The 26,403-nt window shown below is 40.2% G+C and overlaps 1 protein-coding gene across 7 annotated transcripts in view; it reads left to right on the forward strand.

The window, feature by feature from the left end:
• SMARCAD1 (SNF2 related chromatin remodeling ATPase with DExD box 1) overlaps positions 1-26,403 on the forward strand; it is a 77,627-nt gene extending 51,224 nt beyond the window's left edge. For all 7 annotated transcript variants that reach the window (XM_048846821.2, XM_048846817.2, XM_048846820.2 and 4 more), the window contains 15 exons: positions 6,936-7,138; positions 8,693-8,783; positions 10,329-10,428; positions 12,610-12,669; positions 12,870-12,945; positions 15,153-15,288; positions 16,293-16,430; positions 16,781-16,876; positions 19,099-19,216; positions 19,421-19,542; positions 20,662-20,850; positions 22,087-22,205; positions 23,041-23,223; positions 24,894-25,003; positions 25,836-26,403. In XM_048846821.2, coding sequence (XP_048702778.2) covers positions 6,936-7,138; positions 8,693-8,783; positions 10,329-10,428; positions 12,610-12,669; positions 12,870-12,945; positions 15,153-15,288; positions 16,293-16,430; positions 16,781-16,876; positions 19,099-19,216; positions 19,421-19,542; positions 20,662-20,850; positions 22,087-22,205; positions 23,041-23,223; positions 24,894-25,003; positions 25,836-25,897 — 1,803 coding nt within the window. In that variant the 3' untranslated portion in view covers positions 25,898-26,403. The remainder of the gene's footprint in view (positions 1-6,935; positions 7,139-8,692; positions 8,784-10,328; positions 10,429-12,609; positions 12,670-12,869; positions 12,946-15,152; positions 15,289-16,292; positions 16,431-16,780; positions 16,877-19,098; positions 19,217-19,420; positions 19,543-20,661; positions 20,851-22,086; positions 22,206-23,040; positions 23,224-24,893; positions 25,004-25,835) is intronic.

The raw sequence follows: 26,403 nt of genomic DNA on the forward strand, positions 1-26,403 counted from the left end.
TCCATTTCATTAACTTCAAGTTCAGAATAAGGCAATGAAATTAGACATTGATTATCTGTGATGTACAGGTAAGCTACAACATGGATTCTGAACTTGGTGGTTGCAAACAGGTCTGGGGGATTCTAACCATCCTCCCTTTACTTTTATGGCTAGATGGCAAAGAGGTCCTAAAGCATTTTTGGTTGTTAACATGTTGAGAACCCCTTGGCGAGGAAATACTATTGTTGCGAGGCTTCTATCTGTCTAAACTAGAGCGCACTTCAGGCTCCCAGATCCAAGATTATATCTTGAACATATGGTGAACTCCAAAAAAATAAAAAGTGACAAAGGAAATGGACCAAGGTGAAGGAGAGACTACTGTAAAGTTTTTAGAATACAGTCCTAGAATTCTGACTTGTGTTCTTCCAATTCACTTGATGTGACTCTTGGAAAGTTAACCTCTGTGCCGCAGTTCAGACCTCTGTAAAACAGAGCATTACTAACTTTACAAAATACTTTGAGAGCCTCTGCTGAATGATGCTAGAAATGTGCAGTGGTGGTAGTAATAATGAAATTAAATGAGGTTGCGTAGCGCTGTGAAGTTTGATACATGATGTGGAATAATAGATGGAAAAACTGTTCTAGTAGAAGTAATTGGAGAATATGAAAGCCACTCTGAAGAAGGTACATTATGAATTGTCTTCAGTATAGTGCAGTGTAACCTTAAGGAAAGTGTTCAGGCAAGGACTAGAAAATTTGAGCTTTGTGGCGTAAATGGTGCTGATGGGAAGACTCACTTGGAGAATGAAATTATCATCCCAGCAGAAAGTGAGATTAGGCAAGCACATGCATGACTGAGGGTTTCTAAAGCTGAAATGTGAAGGGACCAAGTTCAGATAAAGGAACCAATGTTTTGCAGATGCTATGGGAAGGTCAGTTATTTGGCAACTGCAGAAACTTGACATAGCCTGTGGAGGGAACTATCTCAATTTATCTACTTCAGTACTTTACGAACATACCATAGTTAGGACACTATATTAGGGGGGCGACTAAGGCCGCCCTCTTGTGCTAGGTCCTGTTGTGATGCTCCCTGGGGATACCCAGGGTTGTGAGGTATCCCGCAACTTCCTCCCCTTAGCATCAGGGAGCTTTGTCCATCCCTGCCAGGTGACTGCTGACACCCCGAGTCACAGGCAACACAAGCACTTTCCTCTCAGCCCAGGTGTGCACCATTGTCCCTCTGCAACCTGACGCATTCCAGCCCCAGCTTCTCTGACCATCCCCCTGGAGTGTGAAGACTGTATCCACTGGACACTCGTAGAATTACCAGACCTGCCGTTCCCAAAGGAGCGGTTACACCTTAGGTTCTAGTTCTGCTTGACACAGAGCACTTAGATTTGTTTGTTCCATAAACACATTTTTGTTTGCTATAGTTTAAATATCTATTCTTTATAATGAAAACAGGATTAATGGAAACAAAGGTTATATACAAAATCAAATCATAACACATTCTAGCACATAAGCTTAGCTAACGAGATGCACTCTTGTCCAATGATGCATTGCTTCCCCCAACATCCTTCTCACAGCATTTTCCAACCAGGATGCCTGAGACCCTCTCTTCATGAGATCAAGCCCATTGGCAACTTGTCTCCCCAGATGGGGGATACCATGGCATCTTTCTGCACCCTTAGATGTGTCCAACCAGTCATTAGTTCTTCAGCTATGAAACAGGGATATTACTCCCTCCCCCATTTTTTTTAACCTCTTCCTTTTAATTTTTCTTCCAAAGTCCCTGCAAGATCTTCATTGGCATTTGATGTAGAATGCTAATAAACTTCTGTGGTCACAGTGGTCAGCTGCAGAGCTAAGTGTCTCCCACCTCCTGTCTGGAGAAGTAGGTCTCAAGGCATGCTACCTCTGGGTGACCTGTGTTTAACTACAAGGCCTTAAGAACATAATTTCCACTGTGTGTGTCTGTGTGTGCTCACATCTCCTTACATATTACCCACCCATAGATTTCGCAGAGATGATGACCACCAGTGTATGACACCTGATTTCAGTGAAAATGTTACAAGACCCTTTTTGGTGACTTTGAATGTAAATACCAGACTTGGAGGGTCCCTGTAATTCTTATGCACCCCTGTGCTGTCTGCCAGGTGGCATCAAGAGATCCTTGGGTCACAACTGTACAAACACCCAGCAAGTTATGGTTTCTGACCCAAAGAGCTTGTGGATATCTAAAAATCAGGAACAGAGAAGGGAGTGTGAGGAAAGAGTAATCGGAACATGAATTTATATAGACCAGAGTATACAGTTAAATTGGGTGGCTTTATAAAAGGTGATGGAAACATTTAATGTGTTTCTCTTAAAACTCTTCAAGACATTGCCTGCATCTTTGCACAAATAATTTTGTTCTTTAGCAACTTCTAAACCTTTTCCAAAACACAATGTCCTTTTAGAAACGTAATATGCACAACAGCACGTGTCATTGCAAATGAGGTCCAACAAGAGTTTTATGTAGTAAAATAACTATTTTTGTACCGGTTTTACTTCAGTTTATGGATTCATTTTATTTGCAGTACTGTGCCCCGGCACCTAGCTTTGCTTCAGTCCACTTGTGACTTTCCTGAGAATGTGCTACCATTATCTTGCAGATAGTAAGCCCTCCACAGCACTGATTGTACAGTGCCCAGTCCAGTGGGGTCACAGTCCTGATTGGGACCTTTGTGCACTACCATTATACTCCTGTTTATTAACAACAAAGGTACAATTGAAATAAGTTTTCCGAGAGCAGCATATAGAGCTGCTGCTAGTTTGACATGGTTACCTGACCACTAAACCTCCTATAAAAACAGCACACCTAGCAACATGTGCTCCTGACCTCCTACCACATCTCTGTGTATGAGTGCCCACCCATTTACATGAGAGTCAATGGAAAGGATGATTTCCAGCCAAGACTGTGGAGTTGAGGCTAAGGATTTATCTATACAGAAAGTTGTCTATTTCTCATTCTCTCACACACAATGGTTGCAGAACATGAGTCTGTGTAGCCTAAAACCACATTCTGGATTTAAGAAAAAAAATTAACTTCCAGCCCTGAGTCTCTTCTCTGTTAACAGAGGCTGGTGCTCTGATGTTGGAAGCAGCTTTCGCAGCAGCACCCAGAAAGCTGACAGCCATAGTCCTTACTGATTTTTTTTTTTCTCTGTGGAGGGGCACTCTTCTCTTTGCTGCTCCCTAAGGCTTCAACTTGGGAGGTGGAGGATACTACAGAGAAATGGGCCACTCCTCCCCTGTAAGCCACATGTATCTTTTTGAACTGGAGAGAGATGAATGCTGGCAGCAGGAAATCAGTGGTTAGGAAGCAGGGAGCATGTTGAGAGCTGTGTCATCACTGCAGGGTAAGGAGGCTGCCCCGGCAGCTGGTCAGGACACATTCATGGGAAAACCCTTCCCCCATGTAGCTCTTTAAAAGAAATTGTTGGCTGCCTACAGCAGTTCCAGTGTCATGGTGGCATCCAATTTCTTGCTACTCCCATCAGCATGGTTAGACTCTGTGGAGCCCTTCCACCCAATTCCTCTGTTTGCTCCCCACAAAAACAACAACAAAATAATATTGGCTTCCCAGTGGAGGGAGAATAGATCTCTTGAAGAAGTCATAGCCTGGGACTTGAGATCTAAGTACTGGTGCTGTTCAAATGTATGCTGCCCCACAAACTGTCAGAGTAGTGGCCAGGCCCATGACTCAAGTGAGGAAATGGTTGGAGAAAAGTGAAAATGAGTCTAATTATGTTTTTGTCTCAAATCCAGTTAGTATCTAAAACTAAAAATGTTACATTTGGGAACTTTGAACTCCCTGCTAAATTGTCATGTTATTAATGTCATTGTTTTTATAAATTCTGCTTGTGCAAACCTCCGTATATTATCCTCAGTTTTATAGCATTTTCTGTTGATAGTGACGCTAATTTTTACTTGCTCATCTTAAAGTGGGAGTATATTAAATAATCCTCGTTTGTTACAGTATCCAGTGTTAAAATCTGAAAGGAAGGACAACTAGAATGGTGAACAAAAATGGCCTTAAATTCTGTCAACTTTCATTATATTTTCATATTTCATATTTTTTTATATTTCTATTTGATAGATTTCATAGCCATAAGGGACAGTCGTGATCATATTATCTCACCTCCTGTATAACACAGGCAATAGAACTTCCCCAAAGTAATTCCTAGCGCACGTTGTTTAGAAAAAACATCCAAGCTTGATTTAAACATTGCCAGTTCACTGCCAACCTGGGTAAATTGCTCCAGTGTTAAAAATTTGCATCTTATTTCCAGTCTGATTTGCCTTGCTTCAACCTCCAGCCTTCAAATCGTATTATACCTTCCTCTGCTAGATTGAAGAGCCCGTTATTAACTATTTGTTCCCTGTGTAGGTACTAATGAACCTTCTCTTTGTTAAGCTAAATAGATGGAGCTCTTCAAATATATCACTAAGGCATGTTTTCTAACCCTTTAATCATTCTCATGGCATTTCTCTGAACATTTTCCAATTTATCAACGTCCTCCTTGAACTATGGACATGAGAAGTGGATGCAGTACTCTAACAGTGGTCACGTGTGTGCCAAATACAGAGGTAAAATAACCTCTCCACTCCTCCTCAAGATTCCCCAGTTTGTATATCCCAGGAATTCATGTTCAGCTGATTATCCACCATGACCCCCAAATCTTTTTCAGAATCATTGCTTTCCAGGATAGTTTCCCTCATTCTGTAAGTATGGCCCACATTCTTTGTTCCTAGACAAATACTTGTAATATTTAGCCCTATTAAAACACACATTGTTTGCTTGTGCCCAGTTTACCAAGTGATCCAGATCACTCTGAATCAGTGACCTTCCTCTTCATGATTTACCACTCTCTCTCTCTCTCTCAATTTCTGCAAACTTTATTAGTGATTTTGTTTTCGTTCAGGTCATTTGATAAAAATTTTAAATAGCGTAGGACTGAGAACTTATTCCTGTAGGACCTCACGATAAACACACTTGTTCTGTGATACCCTGATTACAAATACTTTTGGAAACCTATCAGTTGGGCAGTTTTTAATCCATTTAATCTCTGCTGTGTTAATTTTATACCATTCTAGTTTTTTATTTAAATATTGTGGGGTACCAAGTCAAACATCTTACCCAAGTCCAAGTATATTACGCCAACGCTATTTCCTTTATCAACCATACTTGTAATTTCCTTTTTTTTTTAAAAAAAAAGTTTATTTTGACAGGATCTATTTTCCAGAAATATGTTGTTTGGCATTAATTAATTACCCTCCTTTTATTGTTCATTAATCAAGTCCCATATCAGCTGCTTTATTATTTTGCCTGTGACTTATGTCAGACTGACTGGCCTTTTTTATCTGGATCATTCTGTTTACCCGTGTTAAAAATTGGGTTAAGAATAGCTTTCTTCCAGTCTTCTGGAACTTTCCCAGTTTCCTAAGATTTATTGAAAATCAACATTAGCAGTCAATCATGTTCCTGAGCCAGGTCTTCTAAAACTCTTGGCTTCCAGCAGATCTGTTCCTGGGTCTGCAGAAGCCACAGTGGGAGGTGCTACGTATACCCTGTAATGCTGGGGCTGATTGAAACTCTTGAGTGTAAAACAGTTCTAGGTATGCATGTTCAATCTTTCATGCAGTCATCTTTCTTAATAAAAATAGCACCTGTAGCGCACATATTAAATACCTCTAGTCCGGAAGCCATAAAGAAAATGAGGTTCCTAAGCAAATTAATGTAGTGGCCCTATGAAGTCACAGTATGAAATATTGAAGAAATGTTTGGAGCAGGTTTTTTGTTTGTTTCTCTTGTCTAAGGAGGCTCTTTGTCCAATTTTGAAGGTATAAAGCAGGGGCGGGCCAACTTTTTGGCATGAGGGCCACATTGGGTTTCTGAAATTGTAAGGAGGGCCCGGTAAGGGGGACTGCGCCTCCCCAAACAGCCAGGCGTGGCCCAGAGCCCACCCCCTATCCAACCCCCTCCGCCTCTGACCCCAATGGCCTCCCTGGGACTCCTGTCCCATCCAACCTCCCTGTCCCCTAATGCGCCCCCCCCCGGACCCCTGCCCCATCCACCCCTCCCTGTCCCCTGACCATCTCCAGAGCCCCTGACTGCCCCCCGCTGCCGCATCCAACCCCCCTGTTCCCCACCCTCTGACCGCCCTGCCCCCTTACCGCACTGCCTGGAGCATCAGTGGCTGGTGCCGCTACAGCCGCTCCTCCCAGAGCACCAGGACAGGCAGCCATGCCACCCGGCTGGAGCCAGCCACACCGCCGCGCAGCACAGAGCACCAGGTCAGGCTGTGGCTCTGCAGCTGCGCTGCCCTGCAAGAGCCCGCAGCCCCGCCGCCCAGAGCATTGCACCAGCGGCGCAGCGAGCTGAGGCTGCGGGGGAGGGGGATCAGCAGGGGGAGGGGCCGGGGGCTAGCCTACCGGGCCAGGCAGGAGGGTCCCGGGGTCCGGATGTGGCCGGTGGGCCGTAGTTTGGCTCCTGTCCTTTTTACCAGAGGTGGGCAAACTCCTGACATGGTACTATAATTCTTACCACTAACACCACTGTGTATAGTCTTGAAGCCGTTCAATAACTCAGGGAATGTGAGCTGAATTTCACAAACCTATAGGTGGTTTTAAAGGATTTAAAAAAAAAAAAAAGCCCCTTTCTGAAACAGGTTTATGGATTGTTCCTTCAGCTTCTAACAGGGATGAAAGGACGCTAAGTCAGCTGAGAGCATTAGTAACGAAAGTTCACACTGGCAGTGATGTAATAACCTTTATATGTATTTTTCTTACAAAAAATGACTAATACAGTGTTTATGAAAGATTAGAGTTATAAAACCATGTTTAAGCTGCTTGATAGTCATTTTTAATTTTGCTATCCGTGTCAATTGGAGTATTTTTTTTTCTTTTAATAGTTTACAAAAATGAGTAAGACAAACGGATTATCAGAAGATATTATATGGAACTGTAAAATATTGCTCAAAGAGAGAGAGGTGGTTCTAAAACTCATGAACAAATGTGAAGACATTTCAAATAAATTGACAAAACAAGTTACCAGGATCACTGAAGATGGAGGATGTGGATGGAACATAGAGCAACCTTCCATTCTGAATCAAAGGTACATCTGAATACTACTGACATACAGAAAACATTGTTTGATACTATGTACAGGTGGAGGCAGAGATTTTCAAAAATGTGAGCCTGAAATCAGGTGTTCGAGACCATGTTTAGTCACCTAAATGAAGGGACTGATTTTTTTTCAAAATTGTTGAACATCCAGCAGGCCCCCTTCACTTAAATAGGAGCTGCTTCAGTTCCTACTTACCTCAGATGCCTGAATACAGTTGAGAGGCTAGGAACCTATTTTTGGACATCTGACCCAAAAGGATTTCCTTCGTGCTTTACAAGGTACATGCACTGGGCTCACGTAAATTTACAACAACAACAACAAAATCTTTGTGGAAGGGACATAAAAGAAGGTAAAAATGTGAGTTTTTGCCATTCGTGCGTGAGGGAGACTTACACATGCATTAATTGGTAACCCCCAACTTTTTCATAAACTGGATAAAATAAGTTAATGGAATTACAGAAGTAAATAAGACAGCCTGCTGTGCATACATACTATGAATAAAAAGTTTTATTGAAATGTTATTAGAGCCTCAGCAATGGCTTAGGGTTTGTGCGTTACAGGGTTGAAATGCGTAGATGCCCTGATGTTCAGAATCTGTCAGAATTGACTCAGCCCTTCAGCTTTCCAAGGCAGATAAAAATAAGTTCTGTGCAGTTTGCTGTATGGCTCAGTTTTGAATGAGATCTTGCAACCTGAGGCCTCGATGCTACAAGCTGCTCTGCACAGCTTGATGCCTGAACCCACCAAGGTGCCCCTTTTGACCTCCGTGCTGCAGAGCAGCCCACCCATAGCGAGCAATTTTCAGGAATTGAGCGTAAGGTCTTGTGCACACTATGTGGTCACCAAAAATTCCCTGTGTAGTGTATAGTAATAACTGAGGAATACTGTTTACGCCTCTGATTAAAAGAACAAATAGATATTTTGTTTTGTTTTTGGTGTTTAAATAAAAATAGAGTTGAGCTAACACTTTCCCAGTGTGTTCAAAGCTGAAAAATGGATGATCATTCTTGACTGCATACCCTACTTTTCTTCTGTATCTCCTGTTCAGTTGTTAATTGTTAAAATAAACTTTCTAAAGAGGGTCACTGTATGAGAGACTGCTAATAAGTTGTTCTGCTTTACCAATAGCTGCAGCTGCATCACATTCTATAATAGAACTAAAATGGTTTTTCCATATCTTTAAGTAATTATTGCATGTCAATCAATGATAAAAAAGACAAAATATAAATGGCTAAAGGATAACAGTGTAGTTTCATTATTTTTAAATAATTATTAAAACGTATAATGGATTCAAACAACTAAAAACAGTTTTTTAAACCTAAGTGACATTTGTTTTGTTTGTAATCATGAGCTGGGAGAGACGTTCACGACTCCTGAAAGTGAGTTCTTGGCTCCCAACTGGGCCTTGGGTGGAGTAAATGGTAGGAAACTCTACAATAAACTTTTAGGATGACCATTGTAAAAATTTATTACTTTTGTGGTGATCTTTCATATAGAAGCAATCAGAAGGAGCTAAAATTGTAAACTATTCTGTTTTTTCAGTATGGAGCTCAAGCCATATCAGAAGATAGGTTTGAACTGGCTAGCACTACTGCATAAACATGGATTGAATGGTATTTTAGCTGATGAAATGGTAAGTAGAAAACTGAATATTTAGGAAATTTTAAACTGCTCATCTGACCTACTTTTGTCTAAATAGTTCATATAAAATGCTTAAATGATGTGTTCCATAACCACAAATTAGTAACTTTACCAGTGGAAAATCACTTTAAAACTGTTGCTTTGAATTTTTTTCCTTTTCTTAAATTAATTGTGAGTTACTGTAGCAGTAACTAGTGAACTATTACTCACAATCTCACAATAAAAAGTCTTTAAATATCCTGATGGCTATACCATTAATATCTATTGTAAGTCAGAAGTAGAAATGAGATTGTGAGAATTTCATTCATACTGTATTGTAAAATTAATTTTAATTTGGAAACCACAAGTTCCTTTGTTTTGCACAGAGTTACTCAAATTGCAATATCCCTTTAAGAGAGAAGGGCTTGAATTTCATAGCCTTGGATAATTGGGGATCAGATGATGGTTTTGGGTAGTGGAAGCCACTTGCATAGCAAAAAGCTTGCTTGAACAAGTGGATGTTTCTCACTGCAGTAACATCAGACATTTCAGGTGTCTAGCACCATTTTAACCCATAATTTAACCCATAAAATTTTTCAAATTCTCTTCACCACTTCTAAAACTGCTAGAAGATTGTGAGAAAAGTAGAATAGCAGAGACCCTCCCCTCCTTCCCCTGCCTTTCCCCCCACAGTGTTTGGCTGTTTGGCTGTCAGCTGTGAATTCCCTTCTCCCTGTGTGTCTGGTTGGGTTTGAAATGGTTTGTGAGAGAAGGTTATGCATTTCTGGGTTCTTAAGCGGCTGTCACTTGTAATTCTGACCCTCGGTTACATTTACAAGTGATATGATTGGTGCTATTGGTGTGGATATTTAATTGGGACTCGAATAATGTTTCTTGATTTCCAAGTACTTCACTCTACACTTGACATTAATCCTACTACTACCCTGTGTGTGGGGTAGATCAGTATTCAGTATTTTAAATAGAAAACACAAAAAGACAGTACAGTAAAAGTTGCTTGAAGCCTACTCCTATTGCAAAGAGCTTTCTACTAAATTTCTCTTCAGAATCCTAGTTTCTCTCACTCTCTTGTCGTAAATACCTGGAATACACTTTACAAAGATGGCCCTTTTTATAAAGGGCCCTCAAAGGAATGCTCTGGATTTCAAATAATGGTCTGCACATCAATACCACAGGCTGTGGGAAGACCAGTCAAAAGTTGCGGGGAGAGGGGAAATAGATTAAAATTTAAACTAAAATGAGAACATTACAAATGGATTATAAGAATAAATGAAAAGACAGATTAATCTGTAATGAGGGAGGGTTAAGAGGAAGAGAGTCATTAAATGATTTGAGGATGATTATTCTCATATTCAGGTGAGTCAAAGGAAGTATATTGTCTAAAATATAGCTGATAAACACTAATATTTTTTATTTTTGTTACACCTTTCCACTGACTATGTGTAAACACTTGAGAAATATCAACTCATTCGTCCCAACTATTCGTACTTTTACAATGACTATATTAATTTTAGTTTAAACTGTTAACGTTTCTTCCTAGGGTTTAGGAAAAACGATACAAGCTATTGCATTCCTGGCATACCTCTACCAAGAGGGTGATAAAGGTCCTCATTTGATTGTTGTGCCAGCTTCAACTTTAGGTAAGTTAAGGATTTCGCAAGTATTTGTAATGAAATAAAACCATCCTGATTCACGAATAAAAAGATTATGCAGATGGAAGTTTTAAGATCACACCTTTTATATATACATTTTTACTTGAGAGGAAAGTTGGTGATGTAATTTCTTTATGCTAATGTTGAGTTTTCTAAGGGTATATTTACACTGCAATTAGATACCCATGGCTGGCTCATGCTAGCTGAGTCAGGCTTGCTGGGCTTGAGCTGCAGGGATGTTTAATTGCAGTGCAGACTTTCTAGCTCGGGCAGCCCAAGCTCTAGGACCCTCCCACCTCGCAGGCTCCTAGAGTCCGGGTTCCAGACCAAGCCTGAATGCCTACACTGCAAACCAGCCCCGCATCCCGAGCTCAAGTCAGCTGCTGTGGGCCTGCCGTGGGTGTCTAACTGCAGTAGAGATATGCCCTCGGTGGCTGAAACTAAAGCTGTTAAACTGAGTTGAAGCCATAGCCTATATTGATATTGAATTTTTTTTAAGACACTTGCATTGAAATTACAGGTTGTAAGTAGGTACAAAAGTGATGATTAAAAAAGAAAATTATGTATGTTTTACAAAATGCAGCTACAATTTTAATGCAGTGCTCGTGTGTTAATTTTACTCTAACTTTGGTAGATTCTGGTCACTTAACACAGAATAAGACTGATGTAATTGGTGGTTTATTTCTCTACCAAGGTCACTTAACTTAAGGGTAGATTTCATTTTTTTTTAAAATATTACCGGACCCCTTTTGCACCACAGAATCCCTCGCAAAGGTGTTCTAGATCCCTAAAAATGACTGGCTCTGTGCAGAGCTATCAATCTTTCTTTTTCATGATTATTAAACTTGCTCGTGATTTTCCTCCTTTTTTTAAAGAACATAAAATTTCCCTAACTGTAAAACAATTTTGTGGAATTTTTTAACAGCTTGTTTGCTTTGATGACCCATAGGCAGGATTTATCATTGGATAACTTCCTAGCTGATGTTTAAATAGAATAGTTTATAACTTCCAGGTTTTAAAGTGCCTATTTTAATTTATGGTATTGTGCAGCTAAATAGCTTGTTTTTTTCACCAACAGAAATTGGCCAGTAAAAGATATTACCTCACCCAGCTTGTCTCTATTTTAATTTAGACCTTCTTGCTTGTCTAAAATAACTTCATTTAAATGTGCATTTTTACAGTTAAGTCCATTTATTCCAATAATTAAAAGGATATCTTTTCTTTACACCTGAAAGATGTACAGTGAAAAATCTTCTTTCTTGGATTTTTTTAAGTGATTTTTAAAGACTTGTGAAAGGTGCCGAATTGATCGCTCTAGAGATTGTAGTCCTTAGCCAAAAAACAGGTACAGTATAGGGAGGGCAAGGGCAAGGTATCTATAGCTGTGTTGTCAAGATGCCTCCATCCTGTCCCAAAGGTCCCTTTTAGGAGGCCAGAGGGTAGTCCATCCCCATTCGGTCCTTAGACCTCTCTGCAGAGATGCCAGTTGTGATGATATGGGCATCTGTCCATCGAGACCAACCCATGTGTCACATAAAACCACCGATGTCAGTTTGACTCGGTAAGACTGTCGGCAACAACTTTTGATCATTATCTGCCTGGACTTGAATGTAGATGTGAAAGAATTTCAATCCCTTTTCCAATTCCCGCATCAAGTTTTGTTATGAGGCTCTTGTAAATAAAGGTCTCTAGAAATAAATTTTTTAGAGAAATAAATGTCCATTCAGCCCAGAGTCTGAGTATTCTGCCCCGGGAAGTTGAGTTTTAACTAATACTGTTTTATCTCAAACACGATGTTAATGAGCAGAAAAAAATAGAGTCCTCGTAAATTTATGTCTAAAAAGTGAGCTGTACAGGAATAATGAAAATCCTCTTTAAAGATGTTTCTTTTAATTTTGTAAAAAACCTGATCTTTTCTTAATCCTCAAGCTCCTATATATATTAGCTTCCAGTGAACGTGGGAAATATTTAGCATCTTTGTCTGCCATTTTTAACATTGTAAGATTTTATAACACAGAAATCATAAAACAATATCACATTTTTGCTTCAGCATAATTTCATTTGATTTTTAACTGATTTTTAGTCTAGTGTTGAAGAAGGCTAAAATGTGTTGCGAAGTGTATTAGTTTATATAAGATTCATATATTGCTTTCTAATAATCTTTTACAGATAACTGGATAAGAGAGGTTAATCTGTGGTGTCCTGCTCTTGATGTCCTTTTTTATTATGGTAAGAAATCTATTAGTCTTGAAAATACAGAAGCAAAAACATTAGTTTTAAGGCTAAGCTGATAATGTGGTAGGCTGCCTGTGCCACATAATAGAACATGAAATAGACATTGAGCAGAATTTTCAGGCTAATAGTTTAAATACAGATAGTTAATGCACAGAAAATATTGTACTAATGTATCTATTTTTTTCTTCCTGTAGGATCCCAAGAGGATCGTAAGCAACTCAGAATTGACATTAATAATAAAGTTGTAAATTTCAATGTGATTGTGACCACGTAAGTACTGTAATTAAAAGAAACCAGTAAATGAAATAAAAACGTTGCTCTACTGACCTCTAGTGGTATTGAGCATCATCAACTTCTTGAATCTAGACTCATATTTCAGCTCTCAAACAAGGAGTTTGAGTCAGCAGAAAGTACTGTCAGTTGATTTTTTTCAGTCTTACTGTTCAGATGGCCATTGTCAAAGCTTAACATCTTTTTTGTGGTAGATATGTAAAACCACTCTGACCCACAGCATGGTACTGGTAGAAGCTTCTACTGCTTTCTCTGCCTTCAGGCAAAACAGAAGGAAGAATTTAGAATACAACCAAGAGCACTAGGAGCTACACAAAGAATGCCACCATCACTGGTAGCTCAAGATAGGTGGAAGAAGCTCACAAACTTGGACTATTGTGATACTGGATATCAACATCATGTAGCGGGGATGGCCAAACTTTTTGGCCTGAGGGCCACATCGGGGTGCGAAACTGTATGGAGGGCTGTGGGGGAAGGAAGCTCACGTTCCTCTGTAATTTGCCAGTACCAAGTTATGTTCTGTAACAAATGGAAAAAAGGCAACTGTACCCGAAAGTCACCAGTATTATTGTGTCCCAAAGTCCTTCCTGTGCCCCTTGCAAATACACAGGGACAGATACTCAAAATTTGCAAAATGCAAACATAACTTGCTTTGGTCTTTACATCATTTATCCCATCTCTATAAAAAAAATATTGAGGCTTATGTGTCTGTCCTCATTTGTGGTTCTCAAGTTCCTTCATTCTGCAGAAATGTGCCCCCAGATGGTTAAAATCAAACAAGAATGTGCCTTGCCTTCAATATTTTTGCACTAAATTTTCCATTAAATATTTTTTGATCTCATAGGTTTTCTGCTTTTCTCTCTCTCTCTCTCTCTCTCTTTCTTTTTTGGACAGGTTTCAGAGTAACAGCCGTGTTAGTCTGTATTCGCAAAAAGAAAAGGAGTACTTAAATTGGTTAGTCTCTGAGGTGCCACAAGTACTCCTTTTCTTTTTTTTTTTTTTTCTATTTTTTGTTTGATTCTGCCATTGACTTGACTTTATACTTTCAGATTTTTAGCTGGTTAGGTTTTCCTTTCCTTAAACTAAAGCGCCTTTCACTCCCATTATCCTTCATTCTCCCTTCTTCCTTTGTGACTGCTTTCCGGATTACTTCTTTCTGCTCCCACTTCCTCTTCCTCAGAAAGACACCTATCAGTCACTCACCTTAGGAACGAAGAGTTAAAGGTGAGGCCTGCTCACCAGATCTAAATTGGAGCTGGTTGATTGAAGCAGGACAGAGGTTTTGGTGTCGGACAGGACCATGGGACCATCCCCTAACTAGATGGAGAAATGTGCAAATGCAGGACCAGTTGTCCCTTGTGCTGTTGGAGATGGGAAGGAGTCATTCAACCTGTTTGGAATTAGTTTAACTCCTAGAATCTGTGCCTAAGTTCACAGGCACACTGCACCTCTTTAAGTGCATGTTTAAAACTTAAACCTCTGCACATACTCAGTAATTTGTAAATATGCATAACTTGGTTCTCTCAAACAACTTTTTACGCCTTGAAACATTCTCAGTGAAGACTGAGTTTAAAACCTCAGAAATGTAATAGTCCTGTTTTTAAAAATGAGAGAAAACATTTAACAAAGTAACGTGAATTTTTTGAGTCAAGAAATCTGTTGGCCGTAAGGATTTTGCTCAGAATGTAGTAGACCGGGGGTGGGCAAACTTTTTGACCTGAGGGCCACATCTGGATATAGAAATTGTATGGCAGGCCATGAATGCTCACAAATTGGGGGTTGGGACGAAGGCGTTCAGAGGGCAGGATGGCCATCAGGGCTAAGGCTGGGGCAGGGGGTGGAGGTGTGGGGAGGGGGACTCAGGGGTGCAGGCTTCAGGCGGCACTTACCGGAGGCAGCAGCAGCAGCGGGCGGTAGTTTGCCCACCCCGTAGTAGATATTGAAGTTCTATATTGAGAATTGATTATGGAGAATATCAGCTTCTTTTTTGGTATTCTGTAATTGTCAACTCCAAACTGTTGTGGTTGGTCTCTTTCAAAGATACTGCTTATTGGGACATTATCATTTTGTTTAAATGTCTGTTATGTCATACTTTTAGGGCTTATAATTTAACTGAGTTTAAATTGCAGTATACCCTATGTTAATGGAGGTATTAAACAGTCACTTATTATATATTCCTCTGATAGGTATAACTCCGCAATTAGCAGTGCAGATGACCGTAGTCTGTTTCGCCGGCTGAAGCTTAATTATGCAATCTTTGATGAGGGTCACATGTTGAAGAACATGGGTTCTGTACGCTACCAGCACCTAATGACAATTAACGTAAGAGATTTTTTTTCAAGTAGTCCTACCCTCCATTTACTCGTGGGGGCGTGATGAAATTTTGGGCTGAAACAAGAAATAAAATTTTTAATATAAGGCGTTGTATGTTTCAAATTTAGGAACACGATTGCATGCAACTAAATGCCAGTCTGGATAAAGAACTGGTTCCTACTTTGGTAACTGTAAATGGAGATATATTTCCCAACTAAATATAAAGCATCTTATTCTTACAGGATCTTTCTAAGGTAGTAGTTAAATTTTAGATTTTGCTTGATTTCAAAGTATTACTGAAATATAAATTGTCTAAGATGCAATGACCACCTGTAAGTGGTTCTCAAGCTATAGAAAAGAGATTGTGCCAAAGTGATAGGGTAGTTGGGTGTGTATGAAGGGTTTACTACTCTGGTTAATATAAATCATACAAATTACGACTTTGTAAGAGGTATGTATGTGCAATTCTGAAAAGAGACAATAGTTCTGCTGATGAGCTGTTTGTTAAACTCTTGGAAAACATGCCATGGTTTAAAGTTGGGGGAGGAAGAAACATGAGGATTTCAGGTGTCACTTTTCAACTACAATTGACTTGAACAGAAGAAAGGTATACAGCAAATCTCATGAGGTAAATTTCCAACTTAACCCTTTCAAAAAGTTCCAGTCTACCCAGCATTTCTTGTAGAAGAAGCAAAATGTGGCTGTAAGACAGATCATCCATTCAGAAAACTTGAGGCATGTTACTAGGTTGGGCCATGGTGAAAATTTCCACGTGGCATGCTCTGCTTATTTTGTTAAGAAGCTAACGTCACTGGAAACTAGTCTATTTGATGCATATTGTGGACATGAAATATATGGTTGGAAAAAGGGATAGAACTGAATGCTAAATTCCTGTCTTCTGTGACTTTTTCAGCACAAAAAGTTGCCTAAGCTATTCTTTAGAAGGGAAATGATGATTGCTCTGGTAGTCATGTTGTGTTGTTTTTGTGACTTTTTTCATGTTGGTCAAATAGGCAAAGAATCGTCTGCTGCTAACAGGAACTCCAGTTCAAAATAACCTGTTGGAATTAATGTCTCTGTTGAATTTTGTCATGCCACACATGTTCAGTGGTAGCACCAGTGAAATCCGGAGGATGTTCTCTTCAAAAACAGTAAGCAGTAAAAATACTTATTTCAAAAGCATACTTTCATTGCTGTAATACTCCTTTTTTATAAGGTTTGGTTTAGTTATTAACCTGTTACGGGACCTTGGTACACCCTTGAAAACATCACATCCAAACATACTAAACCAAATGGGTGAGATTGTATTGTATCTCGGTGTCCCAAAACTCTTGTAAATTTTGGTTACATGAGACCAAAGGAGGGCACTTTTTCCCCTCTCTGGCTCCTGAGTGATTGCATGCTCCAACCTGAGAGACAAACTAAGTAATAATAATGGTATTAATAGAGTTGAGAGTTTTCACGTTATACAACTTTACATTTTTTCTCATATTTTTCTTAGAAAGCTGCTGAAGAACACAGTATATATGAAAAGGAGAGGATCGCTCATGCGAAGCAGATCATAAAGCCATTTATCTTGAGAAGAGTAAAGGATGAGGTAAATCTGTTTACTTGCAGCTATGCTAATGAATATGAAGTGATGTTGTAGCCGTATTGGTCCCAGGATATGGAAGACAGGTGGGTGAGGTATATCTTTGTTGGACCAGCTTCTGTTGGTGGAGAGGACAAGCTTTCGAGCTTCAGAGAGCTTTTCGTCAGGTCACTCTGTGAAGCTTGAAAGCTTGTCCCCACTCCATGAACAGAAGGTGGTCCAATAAAAAATATTACCTCACCCAACTCATCTCCCTCAATGGATATGAAACATTTTTATTTTTGTTATGTAAAACATTGAGAACTCAATTTTAGGAAACGTAATAGCAGTGAAGGCATTGAAAATTCTTATAGTATATGCAAGAACCTGTAAGGGTTGGGTGCGATTTTCTTGAGCCTCTGTCCCATACCTTAGACCCAATCAGTCCACTTTTCTTCATCACCAGAAATCTACAACTCCTTCCCCGTCACCCCTCCCCCAAAAAATGAGGCTTGAGCTACTTTTCTTCTTCCATGAGTTACTCTTCTATTCCTGTTAGAACTTTACTTTTTGCCCATACTGCTTCTGGTGCTTATTGTTTCCTGCCTCTTTCTGTTTACAGCATTGTAAGTGATTGTCCTGATGGCATCTCTGAGATTTGCTGTACTGTTAAGCTGTAGCCACCAAATGAGTGGCCTCACTTATCACAAAGTCCTATTTTGCTTCACAGTAACATCGTTTTAATCAAAAGATTAACTGCATGTATACGGTATAGCTGCAACTGTGGATTTAAAGTATCTTGGGGTCCTCAAGGCCTTTTTTGTTCTGTTTAAGAACCCAAAGACTATTAGAGTGCTTGGTTCTGTCCCTGATAGAAGTAGCCCCTTCCATCTAGAATTGCCTGCATGTAAGAATTGAACAAATTTTAACAGCATTAGCATTCTGAAGGGTAGAAATTTAATCCTTATAGAATCATAGAATATCAGGGTTGGAAGGGACCTCAGGAGGTCATCTAGTCCAATCCCCTGCTCAAAGCAGGACCAATCCCCAATTAAATCATCCCAGCCAGGGCTTTGTCAAGCCTGACCTTAAAAACTTCTAAGGAAGGAGATTCTACCACCTCCCTAGATAACACGTTCCAGTGTTTCACCACCCTCCTAGTGAAAAAGTTTTTCCTAATATCCAACCTAAACCTCCCCCACTGCAACTTACCTTGCTGAGGTTTCTTCTTTCCCTGTTTGTTAATGTGCTCCCTTCACTGCTTAGTGTCATCTGTTAATAGTTAATCAATTATCAGGGGGTAGCCATGTTAGTCTGTGTCCACAAAAACAACAAGGAGTCTGGTGGCACCTTAAAAACTTCTAGTGACACCATCAGAGGACCCAACCACATCATCAGAGGCTCATTCACCTGTGCATCTACTAATGTTATAGAGGCCATCATGTGCCAGCAGTGCCCCTCTGCCATATACGTTGGCCAAACCGGACAGTCCCTATGTAAAAGAATAAATGGACATCAGGAATGGTAACATACAAAAGCCAGTAGGAGAACACTTGAATCTTCCTGGACATTCTGTAACAGATTTGAAAGTAGCTGTACTTGAACAAAAACACTTCAAAAACAGACTTCAAAGAGAAACAGCAGAACTAAAATTCATTTGCAAATTTAACACCATTAATTTGGGCTTGAATAGGGACTGGGAGTGGCTGGCTCATTACAAAAGCAGCTTTGCCTCTCCTGGAATTGACACCACCTCATCTGTTACTGGGAGTGGACTATATCCAGCTTGATCGAACGGGCCCTGTCAGCACTGGTTCTCCACTTGTGAGGTAACTCCCATCCCTTCATGTGTCATTATATAATGTTTGCATCTGTAATTTTCACTCCATGCATCTGAGGAAGTGGTGTTTTACCCATGAGAGCTTATGCCCAAATAAATCTGTTAGTCTTTAAGGTTCCACCAGACTCCTTGTTGTTTTAGTTAATCAAGGAACCCTAAGCAGAGATTTGTCTGATAAGTAGGAAAATACTTTCCAAATATTTTTAAAAATAGTTCTTTAACTTTGCAGTCTATCCGAAGTCCACTTTGGTCAGTGAAAAGACTGAATGATTTTTAATGGTCTGGGATCAGGCCCCTAAAGAGTTGCTCTTAAATACACATTGTTGCGGTTCACCTTGTGGGCAATGCACAATTTCAAACCATTCATAGTAATGGTTATTCACTTGAAATGTTTATCTTGTCTCATCAGGTCCTTAAACAACTACCCCCAAAAAAAGATCTTATTGAGTTGTGTGATATGTCAGAGAAACAGGAACAGCTGTACTATGATCTCTTCAACAAACTAAAGAAATCTTTTGACAGCCAGGGTATGTGAGGGTCTGGTTGTTTTTCCCAAACTGTCTCTTAAATTGTACTAATTTTTGATTTGTGGAAACATCAAATGCTTATTAAAAATAAACATATTAGATTTTAGAAACCTCAAGTCATAGTTGCATAGATTAAATGTTTAATTTTTTTATTTCATTAAATCAAATGTGTGGAAATGATTGCAATATTTTTTTTGGCCATAGAGAAAAACTCAGAAATGGGCAATGTCATGATGCAGCTTAGAAAAATGGCAAATCATCCTCTCTTACACCGCCAGTATTACACAGCGGACAAACTGAAGATGATGTCAACGCTTATGCTCAAGGTAAGCTCATAGGATTCACAAACGTACTGTAACTTCTCGAATGAAGATGTTTGGGTGCCAATCGCTTGATTAGAAGTACATATTTGTGAAACTTGATTTCATTAGATTTTTTCCAGTTGCATCTATCCAATGCCCAGATTGCACTGCAGGCATTTTAAAATTTGAAAATAAACTTCCAGATCAGCTCTAAGAAGACTTGCTTAGGAGAAGACATTTCTGGCCCCACATTAGACCACTTTTCGTCAGCCACCTCATTTTCTAAATTGACCCTTCTCCTTCATACATGAAAAGCTTGGGAGAACAGTTGGGTCTGCCAGCATTTCCTGAAGGTCACCAAATGCGGGCTGTGGAGAACCGAAGTGGGGAAAGCATATGTATATGAACTGTCCTTTTCCTAATTTGGCTTTGATTAACTCACACTGTGTTTTGGATTAGATCTCTTTCTAAAACAAAAAAGTTAAGAACCCATCTGAAAATATAATAGGCTCCTGAATAAAAGTATAAATGTAACCAGTTTTTAATGTGCACGTGTCCGCTGCACCTGGAGCCTAATGGGGGGGGACTCCAGATGGGTGGTGATGTAGTTTGTCTCTTCTCCACCACCCCCCAGTCTCCCCTTCCCATTTTTTAGCTATGGCTCTTTTCCTTTCCTCTTCGTGCCGAGGCATGACATCCCTCTACCCGCACTACAACCTGGGCAGGGCTTCCCATGTTTTCTACCACTCATCCAGGGATTGGACTCCCCAAGAAGGAGTATTTCTTAAGGGAAAAGATCTGACATAGGGATAAAAGGTTTGAGGGTGTGTGGTTGGTGGCTAGTGAAGTAAAAAGTCTCCCCAGTAGTTCTTCATAATTCAAGTTTCTGTAGAATCTTACCCCAGATGACAGACATCAATCCTCCACCCTCTCCCATAAACAGAACTTGCAGAGTTAATTTTGCATTAGACCCCTATGACCCAAATTAGTGTGTGCGCACAGGCCTAGTTTCTGGTGCTTTTGTTCTCTGCAAAAATATTGGATGCAACTGTAGTTGCGTAGTCTTACTGGCTCTTAAGGGAAGTATAAATATGCCTACAGTGGAATGCATTATATTCACTTTGTTACCTTTTTTACTTTTAGGAACCCACGCATTGTGATGCCAATCCTGACCTCATCTTCGAAGATATGTCTGTGATGACAGATTTTGAGCTGCATTTGCTTTGTAAACAGTATGCTAGTGTCAGTGACTTTAAGTTAGAGATGGATACCATTTTGGATTCCGGAAAATTTAGAACACTAGAGCGCATCCTCTCTGACCTTAAAGACAAGGTTTGTACTAAAAGAATATTCTAGATTAAATGTCTTCTGCTGTTCACAACTTTGTTTACCACTGATTTACTGAATCCCTATTAACAAGCAGCTTTTACATGCTAACTGGATTTTTCTATAGAATATTACAGGATATCTTATGACTTTGTGGCACCTATTTGATAGAACTGTAGTGCTGTTCCGTGTCTCACATGCAGTTGATTTGATAGTGGAAATGGCAGTCCTGCAAAAGTGTTCAAACAAGTGTGTTTAGGGTTGCTCAGTGTTCAGTGCTAACAGTAATGAATCCTATTGCTTTTCTGAAAAAGCTGTTTTTTACCTTTTGTACTAATAAATGGGATTTGATATTCTAGTGTGTGTAAAACTGTGCAAAAATAATATTTAAAGTTTAGGGAAAACTAAATGTTTTTCCCTGTTGTCTCCAATAACTAGAATATTCGTCCTGGGACACTACCATAGTCTCTGAAGGTATGTCTCCACAGCAACTGGGTGGTGTAATTCCTAGTATGGGTAGACATACTTGTGCTAGCTCCACTCGAGCTAACACACTAAATATAGCAGCGTGGCCATGGTGGCACGAGTGACAGGTTGGACTACCTGCCCAAGTATGTACACAGGTTGTTGGGTGGCATTGTACTCGGGCGGCTAGCTCAAGCCGCCACCTCTGCCATTGTGGTCACTCGGCTGTTTTTAGCATGTTGGCTCAAGCAGAGTTAGGAAGGAGGGGGTGAAGATGATGATGGATTACAAAGACAAGATTATGATGTTCATTACTTTAGGCATTTGTACAGGTGCCTCAGACAGTAATGACCAGCAAGGCTAAGTCTCTTGCCTGTTGCAAGGAAAACCATTGAAAAATAAATCTATTTTAGTAAAAGTATTACTTGTGGGGGGTTTTGAGTGTTTGCAGTTGCATCAATAAGAGATTTTACTGTATTTAACTGCTAGTGCCCAAATTACGTAAATGTTCAAATTTGGATGCCTAAAGTTAGTAATCTAAATCTGTTTTGGCACCTAAATAAAAGTGAATTGTTATTCTGGGATGCTGAACACCCCACCTCTGATTGAAAGTAGACCACTTAAATAAAAGTGCCTAAATATGGATTTTGGTGGCTGATCTAGGCATCGAAGTTGGAAAATTTAGGCCCAAGTGTAAAGTGCAAATAAGTGAGTTTCTAATAAAACATTTATGTAATTAATGTCTTCCCTATCTGACTTCTTTTCCTCCTTCCCCAGGGTGATAGAGTTGTATTGTTTAGCCAGTTTACTATGATGCTGGACATTTTAGAAGTTCTCCTAAAACAGCAACAGCACCGATATATTAGGCTGGATGGGAAGACACAGATTTCTGAAAGGTAAGTGAAACTTTCTTTGCATGAGGAGGGAGTAAGTTAATGCAGATGTGCCATTGTTTTTCCCACAAAGTTGAGAATTTCAAGTGTAGATACTCACTACAGCAATGGGAGGGGTTCTCCCATCATGTAGTTAATCTACCTTCTCCTTAAGAGGTGGTAGCTAGATTGACGGAAAAGTTGTTCCGTCAGCCTAGCACTATCTACATGGGGGGGTTTGTTTAACGAGGTTGCTCAGGGATGTTGATTTTTCACACCCCTGAGTGACATAGCTGGATTGACTTAACTTTTGAGTGTAGACCTCCCTGTCCCTCCACTTGGCTCTCCTTTCTCCACTAAACCAAATTTGAGTTTCTTGTCTTCACCGGCTGGTCCCCTGATATTCTCCTCTTTCGTATCTTCCCTTTGTTTCTTTAAGCATCGTCCTCTCCACTCTCCCACGGATGCCAGTCAATGCCCTCCTTGGCTTCTTCCACAATCTTCTCTACTTTTTCTTCTGTCACCTCCTATTTGTAGAGTGCCCTTCTGAGCTGGTTTGGAAGGCCACTAACCTCTCTTCACTCAATTTTCTCCTCCTTAAGACCCTCTTTAGCCATCTGATAGTGATTAGGATGTGAGGGTCTTGGGAGTAATGTATTTTCACGTGTAAATTGGCTGGGGCGGGGTGTATTTATATTAAAAACGTGGAACTGAAAAGATATCTCTCTCCATCCTAACTGCTTTGCTTACATGTTGATTTCTCCCCCCCATCCTCCATTACTCTGTCTGGAAAACAGCTATTGTAATTAACGAAATTGTTTTTCACAAGGCATGATTTGTGTATGCTTTAATTTTGTAGGATACATCTGATAGATGAATTCAATACAGACATGGGTATTTTTGTATTCCTGCTTTCGACCAAAGCTGGTGGCCTAGGAATAAATTTGACTTCAGCCAATATTGTCATTCTTCATGACATTGACTGCAACCCTTACAATGACAAGCAAGCAGAAGATCGATGCCATAGAGTAGGTCAGACCAGGTAAGTTTTTAATTAATTAATATTACACAAGCAAACTGAAGGAAGATTTGTATGCGGCATGTGTTTGTCTCTGCCTGCTCTATAGTTTGGAGATGGTGGATATTAGGGAGATGGAAGAAAAGAGAATAAAGGTACACCAGACTCTCACTAGAACACGCGTCTACACAGTGCTAAATTGCATATGACGAGGTCGCAGCCGTGAATCCCAAATTTAATTACTTTAATTGGAAGTCATTTTAACGCGGTCCGCGCTATAACACAGTTAACGCGGTACCGTGCATGGATCCCAAATCCCGCATTCTAGCGAGTATCCGGCGTATTAGAAAATAACGTGCTGAGGAGAGTGGCAGGCAAGCGGAGGGTAGACCGAGTGCACATGGAAGAAATTAGAGGGAAGATGAACTGGGACTTGGATAAGCGGAGAATGCATGTTTGAGGTGGGTTGTATGTGTGATAAGAATGGGAGAAGAGCAATCAGCAAAGAAAGTATGGGAGAAAGATGGCAGCAAGAAAGGCCATGAAAGACTGAGGATATGGTGGAAGGACTGTCAGGGTATGTCTACACTACGAAATTAGGTCGAATTTATAGAAGTCGTTTTTTTAGAAATCGGTTTTATATATTCGAGTGTGTGTCCCCGCACAGAAAATGCTCTAAGTGCATTAACTCGGCGGAGCGCTTCCACAGTACCGAGGCAAGCGTCGACTTCCGGAGTGTTGCACTGTGGGTAGCTATCCCACAGTTCCCGCAGTCTCCCCTGCCCATTGGAATTCTGGGTTGAGATCCCAATGCCTGATGGGGCTAAAACATTGTCACAGGTGATTCTGGGTACATATCGTCAGGCCCCCGTTCCCTCCCTCCCTCCGTGAAAGCAGCAGCAAACAGTCGTTTCGTGCCTTTTTTCTTGAGTTACCTGTGCAGACGCCATACCACGGCAAGCATGGAGCCCACTCAGGTAACAGTCACCGTATGTCTCCTGGGTGCTGGCAGACGTGGTACTGCATTGCTACACAGTAGCAGCAACCCGTTGCCTTGTGGCAGCAAACAGTACAGTAGGATTGGTAGCCGTCATCATCATGTCCGAAGTGCTCCTGATCACCTCTGTGAGGTCGATCAGGAGCGCCTGGGCAGACACGGGCGCAGGGACTAAATTTGGAGTGACTTGATCAGGTCATTCTCTTTAGTCCTGCAGTCAGTCCTATTGAACCATCTTATGGTGAGCAGGCAGGTGATACGGATTGCTAGCAGTCCTATTGCATCATCTTCTACCGGGCAGGCAAGAGATGAGGATGGCTAGCAGTCCTATTGCATCATCTTCTGCCGAGCAGCCGTGAGATGTGGATGGCATGCAGTCCTTCTGCACCGTCTGCTGCCAGCCAAAGATGTAAAAGATAGATGGAGTGGATCAAAACAAGAAATAGACCAGATTTGTTTTGTACTCATTTGCAAACCACCCCCTTGGGCACCTCCTGTCCCTTGTAAGTGGGAAAAGAAGTGAAGTGAGGAAGTGATTGCACTCATTTGAGAGAGTTCGATTTTGGCAGGCCTTGGGTAGGCATGACAACTTTCTGGGAAGTATCAGGCTAAATAGCTCCAAATTGTGGAAAGGAGCAAGTAATTCTGAATTCAAAGTAATGATATAAAGGACTTAATCCTCTTTTTTGTGTTTCAGAGAAGTACAAGTCATAAAGCTAATCAGCAAAGGGACTATTGAGGAATCTATGCTCAAAATCAGTCAGCAGAAGTTGAAGCTAGAGCAAGATATGACTGCAGTAGATTTAGGTAAGTCTTTATTACTCATATTAGTTGATGTCATGCTTCATAGCTGTTCTCGATATCAGAGATAAAAGATATCTCAAACTTTTGTACTGGTGACCCCTTTCACACAGCAAGCCTTGGAATGCGACCCCCCCTTATGAATTAAAAACACTTTTTTATATATTTAGCACCATTATAAATGCTGGAGGCAAAGTGGGGTTTGGGGTAGACGCTGACAGCTTGCGACCCCCTATGTACTAAGCTCTCGACCCCCTGAGGGGTCCTGACCCCCAGTTTGAGAACCCCTGCTCTATATAGAACTAAATAAATTTGCTACTTCTCCTTAAAGTGCAATTTTACTCTGAAAACTGAGTCCTTGGTGTTGAAAATCCAAACTGCTTCCCGTGTCCCCTGTTGCATTGTCACCTAGCTTTCTCTTAACTTCTGCAATGCACTTATGTAAAATAGAAATTAATATTAAAAATGCCACCAGATGTACTGTACTGATTATATTCGCTTTCCTAGTTAATTCAATAAAAACCTTAATTTTTATATCACTTGAAGCTGCCCCAGAACTCACTACTGGAATAACACAAATGCAGGGGCTGTGCTGTGGAATGTAAGTCCAGCTTGCCTCTGAATACTCTGGGCATGATGGATGATTACAGTTGATTAATCTTAGTAGTGAAAACCCAATGGTGTTGTACACATTGAAAGAGCTACAGTCAAGTCAAGGGGGAGGGACTTCTTGTTGAAGTGTAAAACTAGACAGAGCCTTACTGCTTGGATGAACAGGATTTATTCGTGTGAAATGTTTTCATTAATGCAGCACTAATGCTTTGCTTTTATTCTGCAGGAGAAGAAGGGACCATTCCAGCAGATATAGCCACATTATTAAAAGCTTCATTAGGTCTGTAAAATGTAAATAACATAGCTGTGGATTTCACTGGCGAGAAAAAGGCAATGTGGTACACCCATGGACTTTGACGTTACTGGTGACCATAAGTTTTATGAACATTTATAACTTTTTGTAATTCCTTTACTGTATTTCTCATGGTATTGAAGATTTTTAACACTGATAGAATTCTCCAGATGCTTGAAAACAAAATGTGTAAATGCCACACACATACGTAGTGCATAAAATGTTGAATAATCCGTATTTTACAAAGCAGTTTTAAAAATGGGGACCTAGTTAGTGATCACTTTACCAGATCTGCTAATGCTTAAGATTTGTCAGTATTTTTGTAATTATTTCTACCTCCCAAATATATATAAGAACTGTCTGTTTCACTGGATAATGTGTGTAGATTTTTTTTACATGTGCCTTATTTGACAATGCTCATGTCTGTTTATGCTTGTTTTTGTTCATTTGAAGTACCGTACTGTTTTTGTATCGACTTGTTCAAATAAAATTGTCTAGATGA

The sequence above is a fragment of the Caretta caretta genome, chromosome 4, assembly GCF_965140235.1.
Source record: "Caretta caretta isolate rCarCar2 chromosome 4, rCarCar1.hap1, whole genome shotgun sequence".
Taxonomy (NCBI): Eukaryota; Metazoa; Chordata; order Testudines; family Cheloniidae; genus Caretta; species Caretta caretta.